A 17,458-nucleotide genomic window follows, 5' to 3' on the forward strand; every position below is an offset into this window, starting at 1 on the left:
AGTGAAGCAGGCCACAGACCAAAAAACACAGTGAAATTCTCTCCATTGATTTTCATGGCTCAGTCTCAGAGAAAGTATAATAGTGGAAAAGATACATTGTAAAAATCCTACCCATTAGTTTTGTAGAGTCACAGGTGTGGTTAGCAATGGTGGATTCATACAGGTGCTTACTTCCCATACGAAGGGCTGAAAAACCTTTGCTCACTTGGATAGATAGGAATGGAAGTACAAGGGAGGGATGATAGAGCTCTAGGATTTCTAAACTGACAGTGTTCTTGTAACATCTTCTAATAATTTCCTTAACAACTGTAAAAAAGTCTAAACATCCGTGGTCCAGATTCTCAGCTGGCGTATTCTGCTGATGGCAATGGAACAAGACTGATTTATACCAGCTGAAAATATGATGCCCAGTATATTTTCAGACTCCTGGCAGTCAGTGAAGATGATGACTTTGGCAGGGCTCGTCAGCACCTACCCGTCTCAAGACACCCAGCTTAACAACTGGAATAAGTGGGTTTTTCTTCAGGTCTCTCAGGGCCTGGATCCTGCCCCACTAACACCAATGGGCATTTTGCCATTGACTTCTGGGGGAGCAAGATCAGAACCTCATTGAAACCTGATCTTGTTGCAAATTGTGGTAAATACCTTCAAGACAGCTAATGGGGGAAATCTGGGAAGCATGTGAAAATCCAGAGAGAAAAAACTGCAATCCCTCTTTGGGGCACGACAGTGGAAGAAACTGGGTTCCTTTGCCCCACAAAAAGGGAAATAGCAGCTGGTGTAAGAACAGGCTTCTGCTGAGTTGAGCAGCTTGGCTCCACTTTCGCCAATAGGGATAGCTGAATTTGTCATTGGAGGTTTTAAGAGATGACATGGAGACAATCCATGTCGCTAAAAGCACAAGGAACATGGTGCTGATAAAAGAAACTTCAAGGTGCCTGTGAGAGTATCTCGGAAATAAAACTAATGGAATGAAAGCAGAGGGTGACTTGGCAGTCTCGAGGACCCATTATCCATGCCAAAGAAGAGGAATAATTGTGATCACACACACAAAATGAAATGGGAACATATCTAAGGAATCTGAGCCTGTCTTTCGACAGACTTTTCTAATCAAATGCTTTCAGATGCTATTTCAGCGTGGCCACTTCCTCCTTCCCATGCTCACTCAGCCAGGGCCCCTCCTTTTAATTTAATTTTTTTGTTTTGCCATCTGATGAAGAAACAGAAACACATTCCACATACCTCTTAAAGGCACAGTGCATTGCTTTCTATCATGGGAGAGCCAAGCATTCCAGGTCAGCACCTTAAAATTTAAGGATCTCCAACAACTTTGAACCCCTCATTAGCATGTGCCCTGCCTCTAAACTAAGCATAGCTGCTCTCCTTCACCCAACTGCTCACCCTTTGTAGGAGCAGGGGTTCAGAAGGAAAGACCACCCTGAACAGAAAGGACTTTTTATCCTTTCTTGCCTGGTGTCTGATAATGAGTTTCATAAGTAGAAGCAAAATGCCGGAGGGGGTGACTAGAAAACCATCAGAGGAATGAAGGACTGTGAACTAACAATACAGCTACTCTGCTCCCAGTCAGCAGGCTACAAGAGGCTCTTTTTAACATTACAGGTCTCTTTTTAAAGCTGGAAAAAGCAAATAGTTGTTTCATTTTGTGTTGTGTTTTCCTTCCTAATTTCTTAAAGCGGGAACAAAGTAAGACCCAATGGTCCTTTTTTGTATAAATCCCTTTATATTTCTTCAGTGCAGTGAAAAGCTAGACACGCTCACAGACAGGTGGCTCATACATGATCGTGCCTGACATTCTTCTCAAAACAACAGGGTGTAACTGATCAACATGGCAGGGCCAGCTGTGATTCTAAAGCCACTGGCTCTTCTCATGGACTCGGCGCTTCAGGTGAGAGTGGCGGCAGAGGGAGAAGAAGGGGCCAGCACTACTTTGGGGAGCCAGCTCGCTTTCTGGTAGCCTTTGTCATCATGAAGCATTCCAGGCTCAAAAAGAGACCTAGGCTCTATTCACAGCTCTGCCACTGATCTGCTGCGTGATCTTGGGCAAATCACTTCCTCCCTCGATGCCTGTGTTTCCTCCTTGTCTGTCCCATCTGTTTAGACTGTAAGCTCTTCAAGGCAGGGACTCTCTTGTCTCCAAACTCCATGGGGGGCTCTAGGCGCTACTGGAGAGACAACACCCACCTTGTCTCTCTAATATCCTGGGACCAACACGGCTACCGCTACACTCTAGCTGCCACTGTAATGCGAACAACAATTACTTAGAGAAATCTCTCTGTGGTGGCCAGCTGCAAAGCTCACTAAATCAACAGAAAGACTCCCACCGGCTTTAGTGGGCTAGGGACCAGGCCCTAAGGACTAGAGGGACCTGCAATGCAGAAGTAGCAGAGAAAAAGAGAGGCAGGGTAAGAAAGTGAAGGACAGAGGAAGAAAACTCCACTAATGTTGCAGACACACAGAGAAGGCCATATCCTCTGCAGGAGCATCACTCATCCCAGATTATCCCTAAACAAACACATATGAGTCTTTTAAGAAAAAAAGGGCAATTAATTGTAGGAAGACTCAGGGGAGAGGAAATGAAATGAAAAATTGAGTCTGAGTTATAAAAATAAGTAATTTTTTTTCCTACTTGCAGGAGGCTTATTACATTAATTAAACATTATTACAGCGAATGAGATGGGGAGGGTTCTTAAGCCTGGGACTGGCGCTAAGTGTTCTCTCCTGTTGCCTGAGGCCCCAGTGATCTTCAGATATTAATCTTCTCAAGCACTCAAAGGCTGAAGAGATAAACACTCAAAATATGAAAATGTGTTTCTCCATTTTTCACACTGTGACCTGTGTCAAGCCAAAGAATCTGTCAGATGTCCAGAGAGCCTGTGCTTAATACAGTGCTGATGGGGGTTGTAAGAGATCTGGGCGCCCTATTGGTCAATTGGAAAAAGTGTGTGCGCGTGCGTGTGTGTGTGTATAAGTAAGAGTGTGTGCACACGCATGTTTAAGAGTGTTTAAGAGTGAGGTGTGTGCACAGGTGTAGTGGACTCTCCTCAATCAATGTATTTCATATATATATATATGCATTCCTCTTTGGCTTTGCCTGCCAGGTGTTCCCTATGCTGCCTTCTAATTGGCTGTTAGAACTGTCAGTCTGGCCAGTGCCTCTGTCATGTGGCTGACAGGTTGAATGTTTTGGTTTCAACACTGAAATCTATTGGTAAGAGCCAATGGGAGGGGTCAACTCGATCCATCAAATCCTCATGCTCTTTAGATACAGGCATTAAAGTCCTTGTGCCTCCATGTGGCATCTGGAACAGAAGTAAAGCTGGGTGAAATATTCATCTGAACCTCAAGTTGACTGAATGGGACCCTTGAATTTCCTGCACAAAACTCAGCCCATGTTCATCAAAATTAAGTGAACACAGGTTCCAGTTATGTGGAAGCTGGTGAACCTGCTTTGTACCCCCAACGACATTCCTCCAACGTCATCTCAGGTAAGAAGATGGCACAGGTCCCAGGGATGGTTCCAAGTTACAGGGATAGGGAACTTCTGCCTCCAAGCAAACTTGCAGGGCTTGTCTCACTTCCAATCTCTGCAAACAAATCTTAGCAAAACCCTTCTTCAGCTAAGCCCTGCAAGGCTCACTCAGTCCTAGTCAGAACACCAAATTCTCTGTTCCCACAACACAGGCCTATGCCGGAACAGATAAAGAGTAAAATGTAAGCAGAATTTTTTGTATCTTTAGGTCCTGGCGAGTTCAATCCCAACAGATGACTTAAATCTATCCCATGCAACCACAGGATGCAGAATAGCTGAAGTCAGGCTCTGCCCAGCCATGGACTTATTATGATGTGTGTGCCCATAGCAAGAGGTGGGAAACACACTGTGGGTAGTACTGATGGGCCCACAGGAGAAAATCTGGATCAGGAATTTGATGCAAGTCCAAACTTCCCTATATGGAATGGGGGAGGAGACTCAGCACCAGGCTGCTTGGTTTAAGCCCATCTCTAGCAGAGAGTTAATGTAATTCAGTGACATGGTTATCGGACCACAAAGCAGAATATCCAAAGAATTAACAAAGGAAAACATCCACTTCTGCACAATCTCTGCCACTGTTAAGCAGCGTTGCAATAATCTTTTCCATGGAGAAAATGTCATAGCCTTTCCCCACTTCCCCTTATAATGTATGAATTGGCTTACCAGGTAAGGACCCGGTGCTTGGTCCTGAATTGCTGAACCAGGTGCTTCTAGAATGGAAAGACCACGTATAATCTGTTGCAGGGTCATTAGACCAACCACACAGGTCTTCAGCGAGGTCAAAGTTGCAATTGAATCCTACAGGAACCTGGGCATCTTATAAAAGGAACATAACAAAATAAAACTTGCTTAAAGAACAACCTGCAATAGAGGGATGTTATTTAAAAACCAAAATAGCTGGCAAGTCATAAATACTGAAGAAAGCATGAAATCTCTCCCTTACAGATGCTTTCAACCTATCTCATGTTTCGTCAGCTTTGAGGATCAGCCTTAAATTCTGCATCATCAAAATGCTCACATCAAGTCCTTCAGCTAATCCACCAAACTAAGCAAATATAAATGCAGGCACCAAATGCTTCCAGGCTCTAATCAGCATCTTCTCTTCATCCCCTGGAGTGGCCAAATATTAAATTCCTTCTTAAATGTCAGAGACGAATGCTTCCCAAGTGCCCTTGTGATGCAGTATAGTTCCACTCTGGCTCCAAAAAAAGAATCTCGAGTGCCGCAAAAGCCCAGCTATCAAGTGACAGATCTAAGCATTCGTGCCAGAAGAGAACAGGATGCCTGGAATTATGAATGGTCACCTCGGGTCAGTATCCACTAATGAAAATGTAACCTATGCAGCTATGGGGCAGCAGGGTCTAGTGGAATAATCCAAGGGATGAGAATTAAGAGAGCTAGGTTCTATTCCCAGCTCCACTGCTGACTCACTTTGTGACCTTTAGCAAGTCACTTAACCTCTCTGTACCTCAGTTTTCCCATCTATAAAATGAGGACAATGCTTGCCTATCTTTGCATAGTGCTTTGAAGTCTCTGGACAGATTTCATTCTCAGCTCAAAGCATTATTATATGATGTGAACAGAGCCCTCAGTAACAGAACTTTGGGCAAGGATAGCTCTTGGGCCACAGGGGCGGGTGTCAGAGGAGGCTTGAAGCTCAGGCCATGTCTAACACTGTGTGGCAAGCCCGTGTGTGACTCTACAGCATGCCAGCTTGCTGTGCAGTAACATCTCTACGGACACTACTCTAGCACAATGAAAGTCCCGGAGGAGGCTTAGTCTTGGAGAGAGGAGGCTGCAATGCCATCTGAGCAGGGAAGTCACTGCATGAAGGCTCGAGAAGGGACTTCGGTTGTAGAGCAGCACTCTGAGAACGTCAGAGGAGACGCTCCTGACTCAGAAGCACCGGGGGAGGGGCCAAATATAGCAAAGGCTCGTTTGTAGCTTTCCTGAACATCACCATGCCCCAGAGTTAATGACAGTCAGCAAGAGCTCAGTGACCCACGCAATAGCCATCAGATGAACATCGTGCCGTGGAGCGAGCCATTCCCCACCCAGTGCCAAGTCACAATAAAGCAGTGTGGACCTGGCTCCTTTTATTACAACCTAATCTAGCTCCCCAGGGAGAAGGTCTCTTTCTGTTAAAGTCTCATCAATTTGATGGTCCAGAGAAATATGCCTCATTGCTTGTGAAGTCGGAGAATGAAAATCACAGCTAAATATGAAGGGGACCATCTTGGGTACTGGCTCTACGCGTTAAAACGGATCACCAGGGTAGAAAGTACATCTCATGCTGCACTGCATGGCACTCCTGCTTTCTGTGGCTTTAACGAAAAATGGCATCCTGAATTCCAAAGTCACCCCACTGACGTCAGACGAGTTCAACAGGTGTAACACTGGTGCAGCGAGGATCAGGCCCTTTGTGCTGTCTGTAGCTAACGTTTCTAGAACTCGGTCATTATGAGCGGTGTGAAATAGTAAACTTGTTTTCAAGATCTCATTAGATTCCCCTTTTATGTTTCCATCCAGGCCTTAACGCTGATGGGCCAAAACACTGGCAGAAATCTCACCTGGAAGCTTCTTCTGATGCAATTTCTAGTCAAAGTTTGCCAAATCATGAGGTCTGAATAAATGTCCATGCTGTTGGGTACCTATCCAAACCCTCAACTCTGAGGGTCAAACTCTGCTTCCAATTACAATGGAGTAAACCCACTGAATTCAGTGGAGTCAAGCCCCTACGTATTTACGGGGCTTATGTGGTCCCTTTAACATAGTATATGAACATGCCACAACCTTTAATGCTTTTATCCTCTCAACACGTGTTTGAGATAGGGCAGTGCTACTATCCTCATGTTACAGATGGGAAACTGAGGCATGGAGAGACCACAGGGAATCTGTGATAGAGCAGGGAATTGAACCCAGGTCACCCAACTCCCAGGCTAGTATCCTTACCACTTTATTGTCCTTCCTTTCTCCCTCACTGTACAATCCTTCCCTGATATAACAGCTCAGACTTTGACCTTGATTCTTACAAGTACTATCATTCTATAGGTTTCCAGGGCCCAGTCCCACTGGGTAGGAGCCAATGGAAAGACGAGAGTGTTCACTTAATGGTTAACCAATCATTTACTGTGCTAAGGGTGCCTGGGTCTGGTACGTACCATCACCTTCTCCACAGCCATCGCCACACTCTGTTATCTCCTCATCGGTAGGGTATGGAGACGTGGTCTCCTCACTCTTCAAGGTGGGCTTCAGTGTCTCTGAAGTGGGCTTTACATCTGCATAAAGAAAATGAAGGAGAACAGGTGATCATCAGCCTCATCCTCAGACAGTCCAACAGAGGAAACCAAACAGAACTCTTTCTTTCTGAATCTTATCACGAGAGGGAAAGAAAGCGGCAGTAATTTCCAACATGCTACAAATGTCAGCATGGCTTGAATAACTTGTGAAGCTTCTTTTACACCCAAAGTGGAAATAGGGAATTCTCTGATCTGTGGACCCTGAAGGATAAGGATCACCTTTAAACCGACAGGCTGTTTTTTACGTATGTATGTACTAGCTAGCAGATTTGTTGTTATGCTGGATAACAGAGATCCCAGGCAGCACATTCCATTCTTTCATAAAGACATAACTACATAAAAACATATTCCCACCAATTGTGCCAGTTTTATAAAAACAAGTCACTCAACACCACAAATGATGCAACCACAGATGGACCCAGAGAATCCCTAGCATGCTCTGGCTCAAAGCAGAAAGCATCTGGTTTCATGCTCCACTTTCCTGAAGATTTAAAGCGGCTCTGTTCTATTTCCCTCTCCTCCATATAGACTCTGGGAACCTACCTAAAAGCAGGTGGCAAGGAAATTTAAGCAAGAAGATACTAAGATCAACAGTACATGACATTCAGTTCCACCTTCCTCTCCATTTACATGGGGAGTAGAGCAGTCAGCAGAGTCCAGTGTTCTTCCCAGTTTTAAAAAGGTTTCTTTGCTCTATTACATGTGATTAGGATTCTTTATTGGCACCCTTCAGGATATTATTTAATAAAGCCAGAAGCTGAGGGAAATGGCTAAATACACTGAATATTTTCCATACACTGCTTCCCAGCTTCTGTGATTGAACATATTGCACATAAACTCTTGGGTTCCTTTTTTCCTTTCAGCTGCCTTTTATTCACGGTAAAATACTGAACAACCTCAAAGCCTCCTGATATTTAAGTCCAAATTTGTTACTACCCCATAAAACTCCAAATGTTACCCAGAAGCAAACTGCAAGCAGCAAGGCACAAAAACAGTCATCAAAAAAAAAACAAACCCCAAACCATCAGCTGAAGGCAACACGTCAAAAGCTGCAAGTTACTTCCACTCAGTATGTGTTTTTGTTGTTGCTGTTCTTGGTAGGGTGACCAGATGTCCCAATTTTAATGGGACAGTCCTGATTTTTGGGTTTTTTTCTTATATAGACTCCTATTACTCCCCACCCCCATCCCAATTTTTCCCACTTGCTATCTGGTCGCCCTAGTTCTTGGGCTTTGAGATTTATAGTAGGAATGTGACAGTGGGAAAGGACCTTGAAAGGCAAAGGACCATATGCAGTCCAGATGCTCGGCTGCTGTCAATTGGTATCGTTCCACTGCTCAGGACAGCGTGTAGCAATGTACCCTGAGAATCAGTGACTATGGTGGAACATGACAAGATGGTGAGACAAGATAATGAAAATTGCAGGGCCAACGCGGGGTGTGAAATGGAAAGTGAGAAGGAGAAGGTCTCTCTTCCACCAGGCAGTGTCCGTGCGGCAAGAGGTACCTGCTGATCACACTGCAAAGTTGTTGGGCAATTGAAACCAGATGTGTGGAACTTCAAAGGAGAGAAGAGCAGTCACAAGCTAATGTTCATCAATCTCCAGTCTTCAGAGGAAAAATGTTAGCAGTTCTTTGATATGAGCCAGTTGCTGACCGGTCACTTTATCCTTTTTTTAACTACCTGCCAACAACCCATTTTGAACCTAGTTCCTGTTAGTTACCTGTTTGAATTGATAAAGTCACTAGACATTGATAGAAACAGTGGCAGCTGGGCAGGGTCCGCTCTACAACTTGTAACCCTATTTGAAAACATTTTCAATCGTCGTGTTTTAACCACGCTCCTGACCTTGTTCCCAAGCAAGTGCTTGACCCTTGGGTTTCACAGCCAGGCTTAAGCACAGCACGGTAACATGTTTGGGTCTCACCTACTGAACAGAGCCATGTCTTAAGGCAAGGCTACACAAACGAGTAGATTGCAGCAAGTTGGGGGGTGAATCTACCCCATGCTACCTTGCTGCAGACGAACTACGTGCACCCTGCTGACAGCTGTTAAAGCGCTTTGATCTAGTCCTCTTGGAAACAGGACCAGCTCCAAGGATCAGCAGAGTGCACATGGATAGCCAGACTGAGGCCGGGTAGTGCAGCATGGATTCACACCCCAGCTTCTCACACTCTAATTGTTTGTGTAGACAAGCTTTTAGTCACCCCAAGGGATTGCTACACTGTAATCGGTTGGGTTTTGTAGTTTACATGAAACCACAGGTACTCTCCGCTCCCCAGATTGCTTGTTAACACAGTTGTAACAAGGTTTGCTCCCACACTTCCAGAATTACAAACTATGCTACCGTTACAGCTATGAATTCTTGTAAGTAAATTAAGTTAAGCGCATTTATGGCCAGCATTTTAAAAATTGCAAACTACAAATGACTAGACAGTCATGTTGGGAAATGATGGTCAAGGACACTACTTGGAAAAACGGTGCTTTTTTAACATGGTTGTTGCTAGCACAAGTTCAAAGCTCACTGTGGACAGAGCCATACAGGTGAACTTACACAAAAAGCAGAAAGGATTGAGGCAGCTGCACTGTAGAGTATGGCCTGGATTCTTTCCTGCAACAGAGTGAGCTGTGGGGGCAGGCGGGAGAGACATCATGGAGTCAATTCTCTGCCTGGCTTAGCAGAGGTTAGAGTAGCCTGGGGGCTGCTCTAAGCTACACCAGCTGGCAATGGTCTCCAAGGGACTGTCTGTCATCTGGGGACAGCAGAAAGCTGCAGAGAGGAGGCATAGGAGCTTGCTCTGCTGACTCTTCACCCGTTGTTGACTTCTCCATGCTAGGGGAGGTCTCAAGGGGGATAGCACCAGTTCCTGTTCCCTTGGCACTGCTAGAGCAACACACGAGTGATGGGTCAGAGGAGAAAATCTGGTCCAGAATGAGTACATCTTCAACTAGTCTAAGGCCTGTTCTCTCTTTTCTGAGTGTAAACTGTGACTGTCTGAGCCTGCTATCTTGGCAAACACACCAGAGATTGGAGCAGGGATCTCCCTAGTTAAAAGCAAGAATCTCTACAGCTTGCCTCAAAGAGCCAGGCTCTAGCTGGATGCTGTCACAGACTCACATCCACTGTGGATCAAGCACAGAGGGTGACATGCAACACATGCTGACCTGGGGGTTACATCTAAAAAATCTGCACACACAAAATGAATCGCCAGAGTACGTCTGAGTATGTGGATGCCTAACTACTAGGGTGACCAGACTGCAAGTGTGAAAAATCAGGACAGAGAGTGGGCAGTAACAGGAGCCTATATAAAACCAAGCCCTGAATATTGGGACTGTCCCTATAAATTCAGGACATCTGGTCACCTTACTAACTACAGAACAGGCAAAGACAAAAGTACTCAGATCTGCCTCCACAATTCAACTGAGGGTGCAATTTACACCTGCCAAAAGGGAGGTTGCTCTGCTGAAAACCTGCTTGAAATCAATGTTTTCAAAATTTCCTAGATCTTAAGGCCAGAAGGGACCAGTATGACCATGTAGTTTGACCACTGCATATCTGCATATCACAGGCCATAAAACTTCAGCATGAGGTGTCTGCATGAAGCCTGGAATTTCAGTTTGCCCTATAACTTATTTTTTAGAAAGATATCCAGTCTTGATTTAAAGTTAAATAATTTAGGGTGAGATACTGGCCCCGCTGAACTCAGTGGGACTTTTTGCCATTTACTTCTATGGAGGCAAGAATTCACTCTTACTATTTTTTGTTTTGTTTTACAGTTTGCTGGTAAATGATTGTAACGTATTTTGTATACATCATAGAAGAAAGGAGTAGTAAAAACCCAGTGATAGGCTAGCAGTGAGCTATCTGTCATTTAAGCTTCTTGGAGCAGGAATTCTTACAAGAAAATGCCTTATACAGATGTTGTTTTACATGGAAATCAGACCTCTTTATCACTGACATCTGGAGACCAGATCCAGATTTAAACAGATCATTGTATTATTTAGAAAAACCCGAAAAACACAGGAATATTCCTCTAGCCCAAAGGGACAGCATCAAGCTGAATTCGCCTTTTTTTTTCTTTGTATTTTCAAATATGAACCAAGATGGACCATTTTACACTGCGACTCAGAGGACTAAATTTAGTTCTGGTGTAAATGGGCAAAACTCCCAATGACCTCTGTGAATCTGTTCTGCAGTTTTCATGGGTCATACCTCTGTATTCAAGGCAAGAGCAGCTGCTCCAGTTATGAAAACAAGGTGGACAAATTTTTGGTTCCCTGGTCCTAGAACAGAGGGTAGCCAAACTTTTTGGCCTGAGGGCCACATTGACGTTGCAAATCTGTATGGAGGGCTGGGAAGGGAAGGCTGTGCCTCCTCAAACAGTCTGGCCCCTGCCTCCTATCCGTCCCCTCCCACTTCCTGCCCCCGGACTGCCCCCCTCAGAACCATCAACCCATCCAACCCCCCCTGCTCCTTGTCCCTTGACTGCCCCCTCCTGGGACCCCTGCCCCTAACCATCCCCTAGAACCACCCTCATCCAACCGCCCCTGTTCCCTGTCCCCTGACTTCCCCCGGGGACCCCCTACCCCTTATTCATCCCCCCCACCCGCCCCCTTACCATGCTGCTCAGAGCAGCAGGAGCTCGCAGCCTCACCACCCAGTTGGAGCCAGCCGTGCCGCCTGCACTGCTCGGCAGGATTGGCGGGCCAGAGCACTGGTGGCGCAGCGAGGTGAGGCTGCAGGGGAGGGGCCAGGGATAGCCTCCCCGGCCGGGAGCTTAGGGGCCGGGCAGGACGGTCCTGTGGGCCGGATGTGGCCCGCGGGCCGTAGTTTGCCCACCTCTGTCCTAGAAGTTCTAGAACTGTCTCAAGATGCATCAGCATCAGGATTTCTGTGGTACTCCACAGCAGAGAAAAAATTCCTTAGTAGAGATCTAGCACACAGGATGCTGGGCTGGAAATCAAGGCCTCTGGCAATAACCTGCTCTGTGACCTTGTAAAGTCCCTTCTGCACCTTGCTGTGTCTCTGGTTCCCCTTCCTACCCTTTATCTTGTTTCTTCAGGAGAGAGACTGTTTCTTTCTACATGCTTGTACAATGACTAGGGCAAGGCCTTGATCTTGGTTAGGGCCTCTAAACACGTGTGTACTATAATTAGTAACGTTAAAAATGGGAAATGATCACCCTTTAGATAGTAAACAAGAATCAGAGCTGGGCCTGCACCCAACTGCCACATCTGAATCCTGCAGAACTGTGGGAAAGCTTGAATCTGGGACCAAACTTTGCAGTGAGATCTGGTCTCAAGCGAAGCACCAAATCTGACTAAATTTTAGTATGGAAAAGTTTGGATTTGGATCATGCTCTAAATTGTAGCTTCACAGCTCAGGTTTACCTCTGCTGAGGTTGCAGAATTAGAACACCACCTCCTGTGGGAATGTAGGGAGAGAGAAATAACTATATCTCACCTACTTTATTATTTCAAGAAATATCACCTTGTCCTTCTGACCAGGTACAGAAATGAAGGCAAGGTTCATACCTGTCCAGTCGCAGCCCAACACCTCCAAACGCATCCCAATCCCTGCTGGGGACCAGCGTTCTGGGTGAACCCGGATGTACTGTGCAGGAACAGGGTCAAACCTTCGGACTTCAGGGATGTCGTAATGCATGTTACCTTCAAAAAGCTGCAAAGAGAGAGACACTAATCTATGCATCATGTGTATTATCCACCAACAAACCTGGAACATGAAGCATTCCGGCAAACCAATTACTAGTTCATGTTCATTTGAACCCTGTGTTCCACAGTCCAAAATCACTGTCCATTGTCATAAAGCAAAAGAACTGGAAGCACAGTAGATACAACGAGGTATCTGCAGCAGTAAGCTACAGAAGCATGAGGAGGATTTCCAGATTTGGGGCTATCCTACAGTCCATGCACGTACGACAGATAAGGGACAAAGTATGAAAATGGGGAAGGAAGTGCAGGAAAACAAGAGGCTAAAACAAACTTGCATTAGAAGGCAGCTCAGATTCAGCCTAGATAGCACAGATCTGGTAATATCCTGTGTTACCTGAAACAGACAGTTTTGGCTGTACTACTTTGGGTCTTATTTCCAATTTGTAGCTCTGTGAGTGAACATATGCTGTCCCCAACTCAGTCTTAAGAGAACCACAGTCTGTTTCTAATGAAACCATACCACATGCCTTGGCCCAAACTTTATATCGCCCATGCCAGATTCCCATCCAAGCTACCCTGGTGCAAGGTTGGCGTTACTCCACTGGCTTCCAGCATAAATGACATCACATTTTGTCCCTGGCTATTGTCTGGGATCATTTGAATTCTCATTTTTCCGCAGTGTCTAAGCAGTGGCTACCAACCAAGCATGGCAGACAACTCCCCTTTCGGTTGCCTGTGTGTTGGGAACAAATTTAAGTTTATTGTCGCAGCTAGTCCCGCAAAACTCATTTGTGGGATTGAGATTGTTACAATGTTGCAAAAAGTTCAACTCTTTCAAGCCTCTAGGAGGAGAAACATTCACACACACATGCACAAAGAAGGTCACTAGAATCCAATGACTTAATTCCTTAGAGCAGTGCTACATATGGGGGCAGTGGGAGGTCCATGTAGATGGGAAAGGGAGGTTCCAGGATTGCCCCCATAGGCAAAAAGAGGTTTGTGGTATAGAAAAGGTGGAGAACATCATGTGTCCTACATCACCTTCTTGTCTCGGGGGTAAGTAGAACCTAGAAGGCACCTTCCTTTAAAAGGCGTATTTAGCCTCTCTGCAGGGACAACACACACTGTCCAATGGATTCCTTCATCCTCCTACTTGCAAGAGCTGGAAGGATCGCCTGGATGATGGTCACACCTCCTGGAGGGGAAGGTTCCTCCTGATGTACCAGCAGCTCTGCCTGCTCCTACCAGGCACTGGATGGGAGCTCCAGTAAGAGCTCTCCATTCTCAGTGGCTGGTGCAGGAGATGAAGGGAATCAGATCTCCCCCAGGCAGGGCAGGTATGGAGTGCAATGATATGGGGATAATGTCATGAAAGCTGGGGCTGATGGCCCAATCCCCACACCACCACAGTCCCTACATGCTGTGCTCTCTGAGAACGAACCAACCCCACTGTGAAGAAAGATAGGCAAGTAGGGCCAGTGAGTGGGGCAAAGGCTGGATGTGGAGCTATCCAACCCAGTATTATTGTCCTCTAAGGTCTTATTCCAATAGACAGGTCCTACCTTGGGTTGCATGGTTTTGGTGTCCTGTATATACTCCCAGTCCTTTCCATTCATGCTGTAGGCCACTCTAAATTTCTTCACAAAGGATCGAGCCTCTACCATGGTGATGCTGTCTCCTCCTCGGGCCCCTTGGATAACCACTCCTTTCACATTCTTAGGGACTCCCAGGTCCACCTGCAGCCACTCTTCCCCTGGCTGGGCTTGGGGGATTCGTGGGAACCATCCAGAGCGGCTGCTGACCAGCCGTGCCATGCTAGGGGACCAGTCGTACCCTCTGATTGAGGAGGCAGAGATCTGGGAGTCTGAGATAAGGCCAGAAAGCATCCCCAGCATGTTGGAGCAGGGCGAATCTGCACGGAGAGAAAAGGAGCAGGGGAGAGAGGGAAACCATCAATAACACATTGAAGTGTGTCAGCGTTATGCTAACAGGGCAACGTCCCACTGCGCTTAACTGCTAGGTACTGAAATGTCAAAACACTTACACCAGCTGTAATTCCCTTTATTGCAGCCCTCAGAGGCTGCAGGAACCTCTCAATGGACGTTCAGAACATCCTCGCTTTTGGAAACTCCGTGCAAATCATCCCCTGCCTCGTTGCTGGCTTCTCACCCACATCTACTTTGAGTCTGTTAAAAACATCTCTTTCATAGCAGAGTCCTGGCTGCTGATCCTATGGTCACAGCTTCCTTTACAAAAGGTATGTTCTGTCAAAAAGCCTGGGTGTGTCCTTCCTCTGCAAGGTCACGACTTCTGCACTGCCAGCTTCTGAGGAGACTAAGGCAGGCAGAATTAGGGGAGGGGTGTGTGTGTGTGACCTGACCCTAAGGAGGATTGAAGAATTAATGTCCTTTCTCTGCTTTACACCGGACAGGCTCACACAGGCAAGAGGAACAGGAGGGAGGAGGAAGAAGGGAAAAAACTAGAAATCTCCTAACCTGTGATGCGGCAGCCATAGAGCTCAAGTCTGAGAGCAATCCCATTGTGCCAGACTTGGGGTCGGATCCGGACAAACCGAGTCAGCACTGGAGCGTGGATCTTGTTCAGGACCACTTCAGTGACATCGGTGTTAGCTTGAAATACCTGCAATGGGGAGAAAATACCAGGCTGTCCTTGGCTAAGCAAAATAATCGCCCAAAGCAAAAGGGTGGGCAGGGGCTTTCAAGGACGGGCTAGTGCCCAAGCAGCAGGAAGCACTGAGCAGCAGTGCACAGGGAGCTGGACTGGCTGGAGTGGGCACGGTGCACTGTCATTGATTCACTCTGTGACCTTGGAAAAGTCGCTTAGGCCAGAAATGGCCTCTGATTTTGGGTGTCCAGTTGGGCCTCCTTTTCCATTGGCTTCATCTGGAACAGTGGATGTTTGGCCCTAAAAACCTGAATAAATAAAATACAAGGCCAATTTTGACCGTAACTTTTCTGTGCCTGAGTTTCCTCATTTATAAAGTGGGGACAATAGCCCTTTCCCATCTTTGTGATGTCTACAGAGATCTACAGAGAACATCAGTGTGCAAGTTCGAAGCATCATTATTCAGGACCACGCTGTGGCTTTCTCTTTATAATCAATGACCACCCGTGCCACTCACGTAAAAGAAAGCTTTCAGGGGCACTCTGTGATCCAGAGTGGTACAAACAAGCTGCTGTCTTACCAGATGGCCATAATCAATAACTACCATGTGGCGTTTTTTCTCGCTCGCTCTTCCATTATACAGTATACTCATAGGTCTGTCTTAGTTTTCAGTGCCATCGGGTGGAACAAGTGAAAAAGGAAACATCCAGCTTGAGTGTAGTTTTAAACTGGTTCTCTGTGCTGTACAACTGCCCACCCTGGGGCGCTGAAGTCATTACTTCCAGAGAGAAGCTGGATGCTCTCCTTTCTGAGCATGCCAGGCTTTCAGAGTTAGCGCATCATCTGTTGCAAGCCAGGAACTGCATAGACACTGCAACATTGGCTAGGCTTTATGCTCTCTCTGACCCTGCATATGCTTTGCTCAGCACAAGAGCTTCCATGAAGTTTATCTGAGAGTAAAACAGGAGGGAGGAGAAAGAAAATGCTTGGCACTGGCTCAGCTCTGTCAGAGGCAAGAGTTAAATAATTCAACCATAGATTCCTGCGATTCGGAGAAAAGCAAGTGAGGCTGTAACCTGGCCCGTTGCCTTGAACAGGAGCAAGGCTCTCACTGACATATTGTTTTAAAAGCCTGCAGACAGGACACATTAATGCAGCTCTCCTGGAATCCAACCCATTGGGGCATGGAGATTGTTACAGCCGGGAGAGAGTAATTCAGCACCAAACTTGTGACGGCTGCTGACATTGTTCACAGCACCGCAACCTGAACTCTGCTCTCCAGGCAACCTGCTGGGATCCTGCCTCTGGGAAGTTACGGCATTAGTTATGGGGTGGTGAGGAGATGGGGGCTGTGCAAGGCTCTGCCTGATAATTGGGATTTGGAGTAGATACGAACTTCAACAGAAATGCTAATCCAGAGACTACAGATCATGCTGGTACTGTTTAGCAACATAGCATGGTTTATGGGATTTTAATATCCTATTTTATCCCTGTCCAGCCCCCTCTTCCCATCCTTTCCTTGCTCAGCAGTCACCAAACACCCTTTTTCCAGCAGGAGGGCTGGACAAATGGTGGCTGCTGTGAGTGAGCATGTGTGTGTGAGAAAGAAAGAAAGAACGAAGGCCCACACTCTGAGTGAGAGGATATATTTCCACCCTAAACCAAAGGCTCCAGCTTTATGTCACCTGAAAAGCTGATGTGCAGCAAATCACCTAAGAACATAAAACAGGAGAACAGGAAATGTTTATCCGGCTCTAATGTAACCACCTTTTATTTGGTTTAATATAATCCCAGTTTCCTGCTTTTTCGCGCTGTGCATCAATCCCTTCCTTCTCCAAACACATCTACGTCTCTCTTTTACATGTATTTATCCTCCTCATTTCAGGCACCTTTCCTGATAATTTATTCCATTTGAGGATTACCCCCACTCTGGCCCACTTGCTGATTACTCCCATTCTGGCTTGTTCACTAGTTTATGTTACCTAATTTTTGAACTCCCTTTGCAGCATGAAAAACATGGGCCTAATTCTGAATTTACTTAGATACAGGGTGCCACTGACTTCAGCAGAGTGACTCTGAATTTACACCCATGAAATAAATTCCAGTATTGGGCCTTACAACTTTATCAATCTCTTTTGTAATGCTGAAAACATCTCTTAGGTTGCCTGAAATCCTCCTCCTGTTTCTAATGAAACGAATCCTTTGACCTTACATTTTGCTTCAGAACTTAGGGACACGTTCCTTCCCCAGACAGAACCCGATTCAGGAAAGCACTTCAGCACGTGCTTCAAGTTAGGCACGCATGTAAGAA

At 46.1% G+C, this 17,458-nt stretch overlaps 1 protein-coding gene across 4 annotated transcripts in view; it reads right to left on the bottom strand.

The window, feature by feature from the left end:
- Positions 1-17,458, bottom strand: part of NRP2 (neuropilin 2) — a 131,618-nt gene that overhangs the window by 52,454 nt on the left and 61,706 nt on the right. For all 4 annotated transcript variants that reach the window (XM_050969579.1, XM_050969580.1, XM_050969582.1 and 1 more), the window contains exons 8-12: positions 15,018-15,162; positions 14,085-14,434; positions 12,385-12,529; positions 6,712-6,828; positions 4,214-4,366 (exon numbers count right to left, since the gene is read on the bottom strand). In XM_050969579.1, coding sequence (XP_050825536.1) covers positions 4,214-4,366; positions 6,712-6,828; positions 12,385-12,529; positions 14,085-14,434; positions 15,018-15,162 — 910 coding nt within the window. The remainder of the gene's footprint in view (positions 1-4,213; positions 4,367-6,711; positions 6,829-12,384; positions 12,530-14,084; positions 14,435-15,017; positions 15,163-17,458) is intronic.

The sequence above is a fragment of the Gopherus flavomarginatus genome, chromosome 10 (genome assembly GCF_025201925.1).
Source record: "Gopherus flavomarginatus isolate rGopFla2 chromosome 10, rGopFla2.mat.asm, whole genome shotgun sequence".
In the NCBI taxonomy this organism is placed as follows: domain Eukaryota; kingdom Metazoa; phylum Chordata; order Testudines; family Testudinidae; genus Gopherus; species Gopherus flavomarginatus.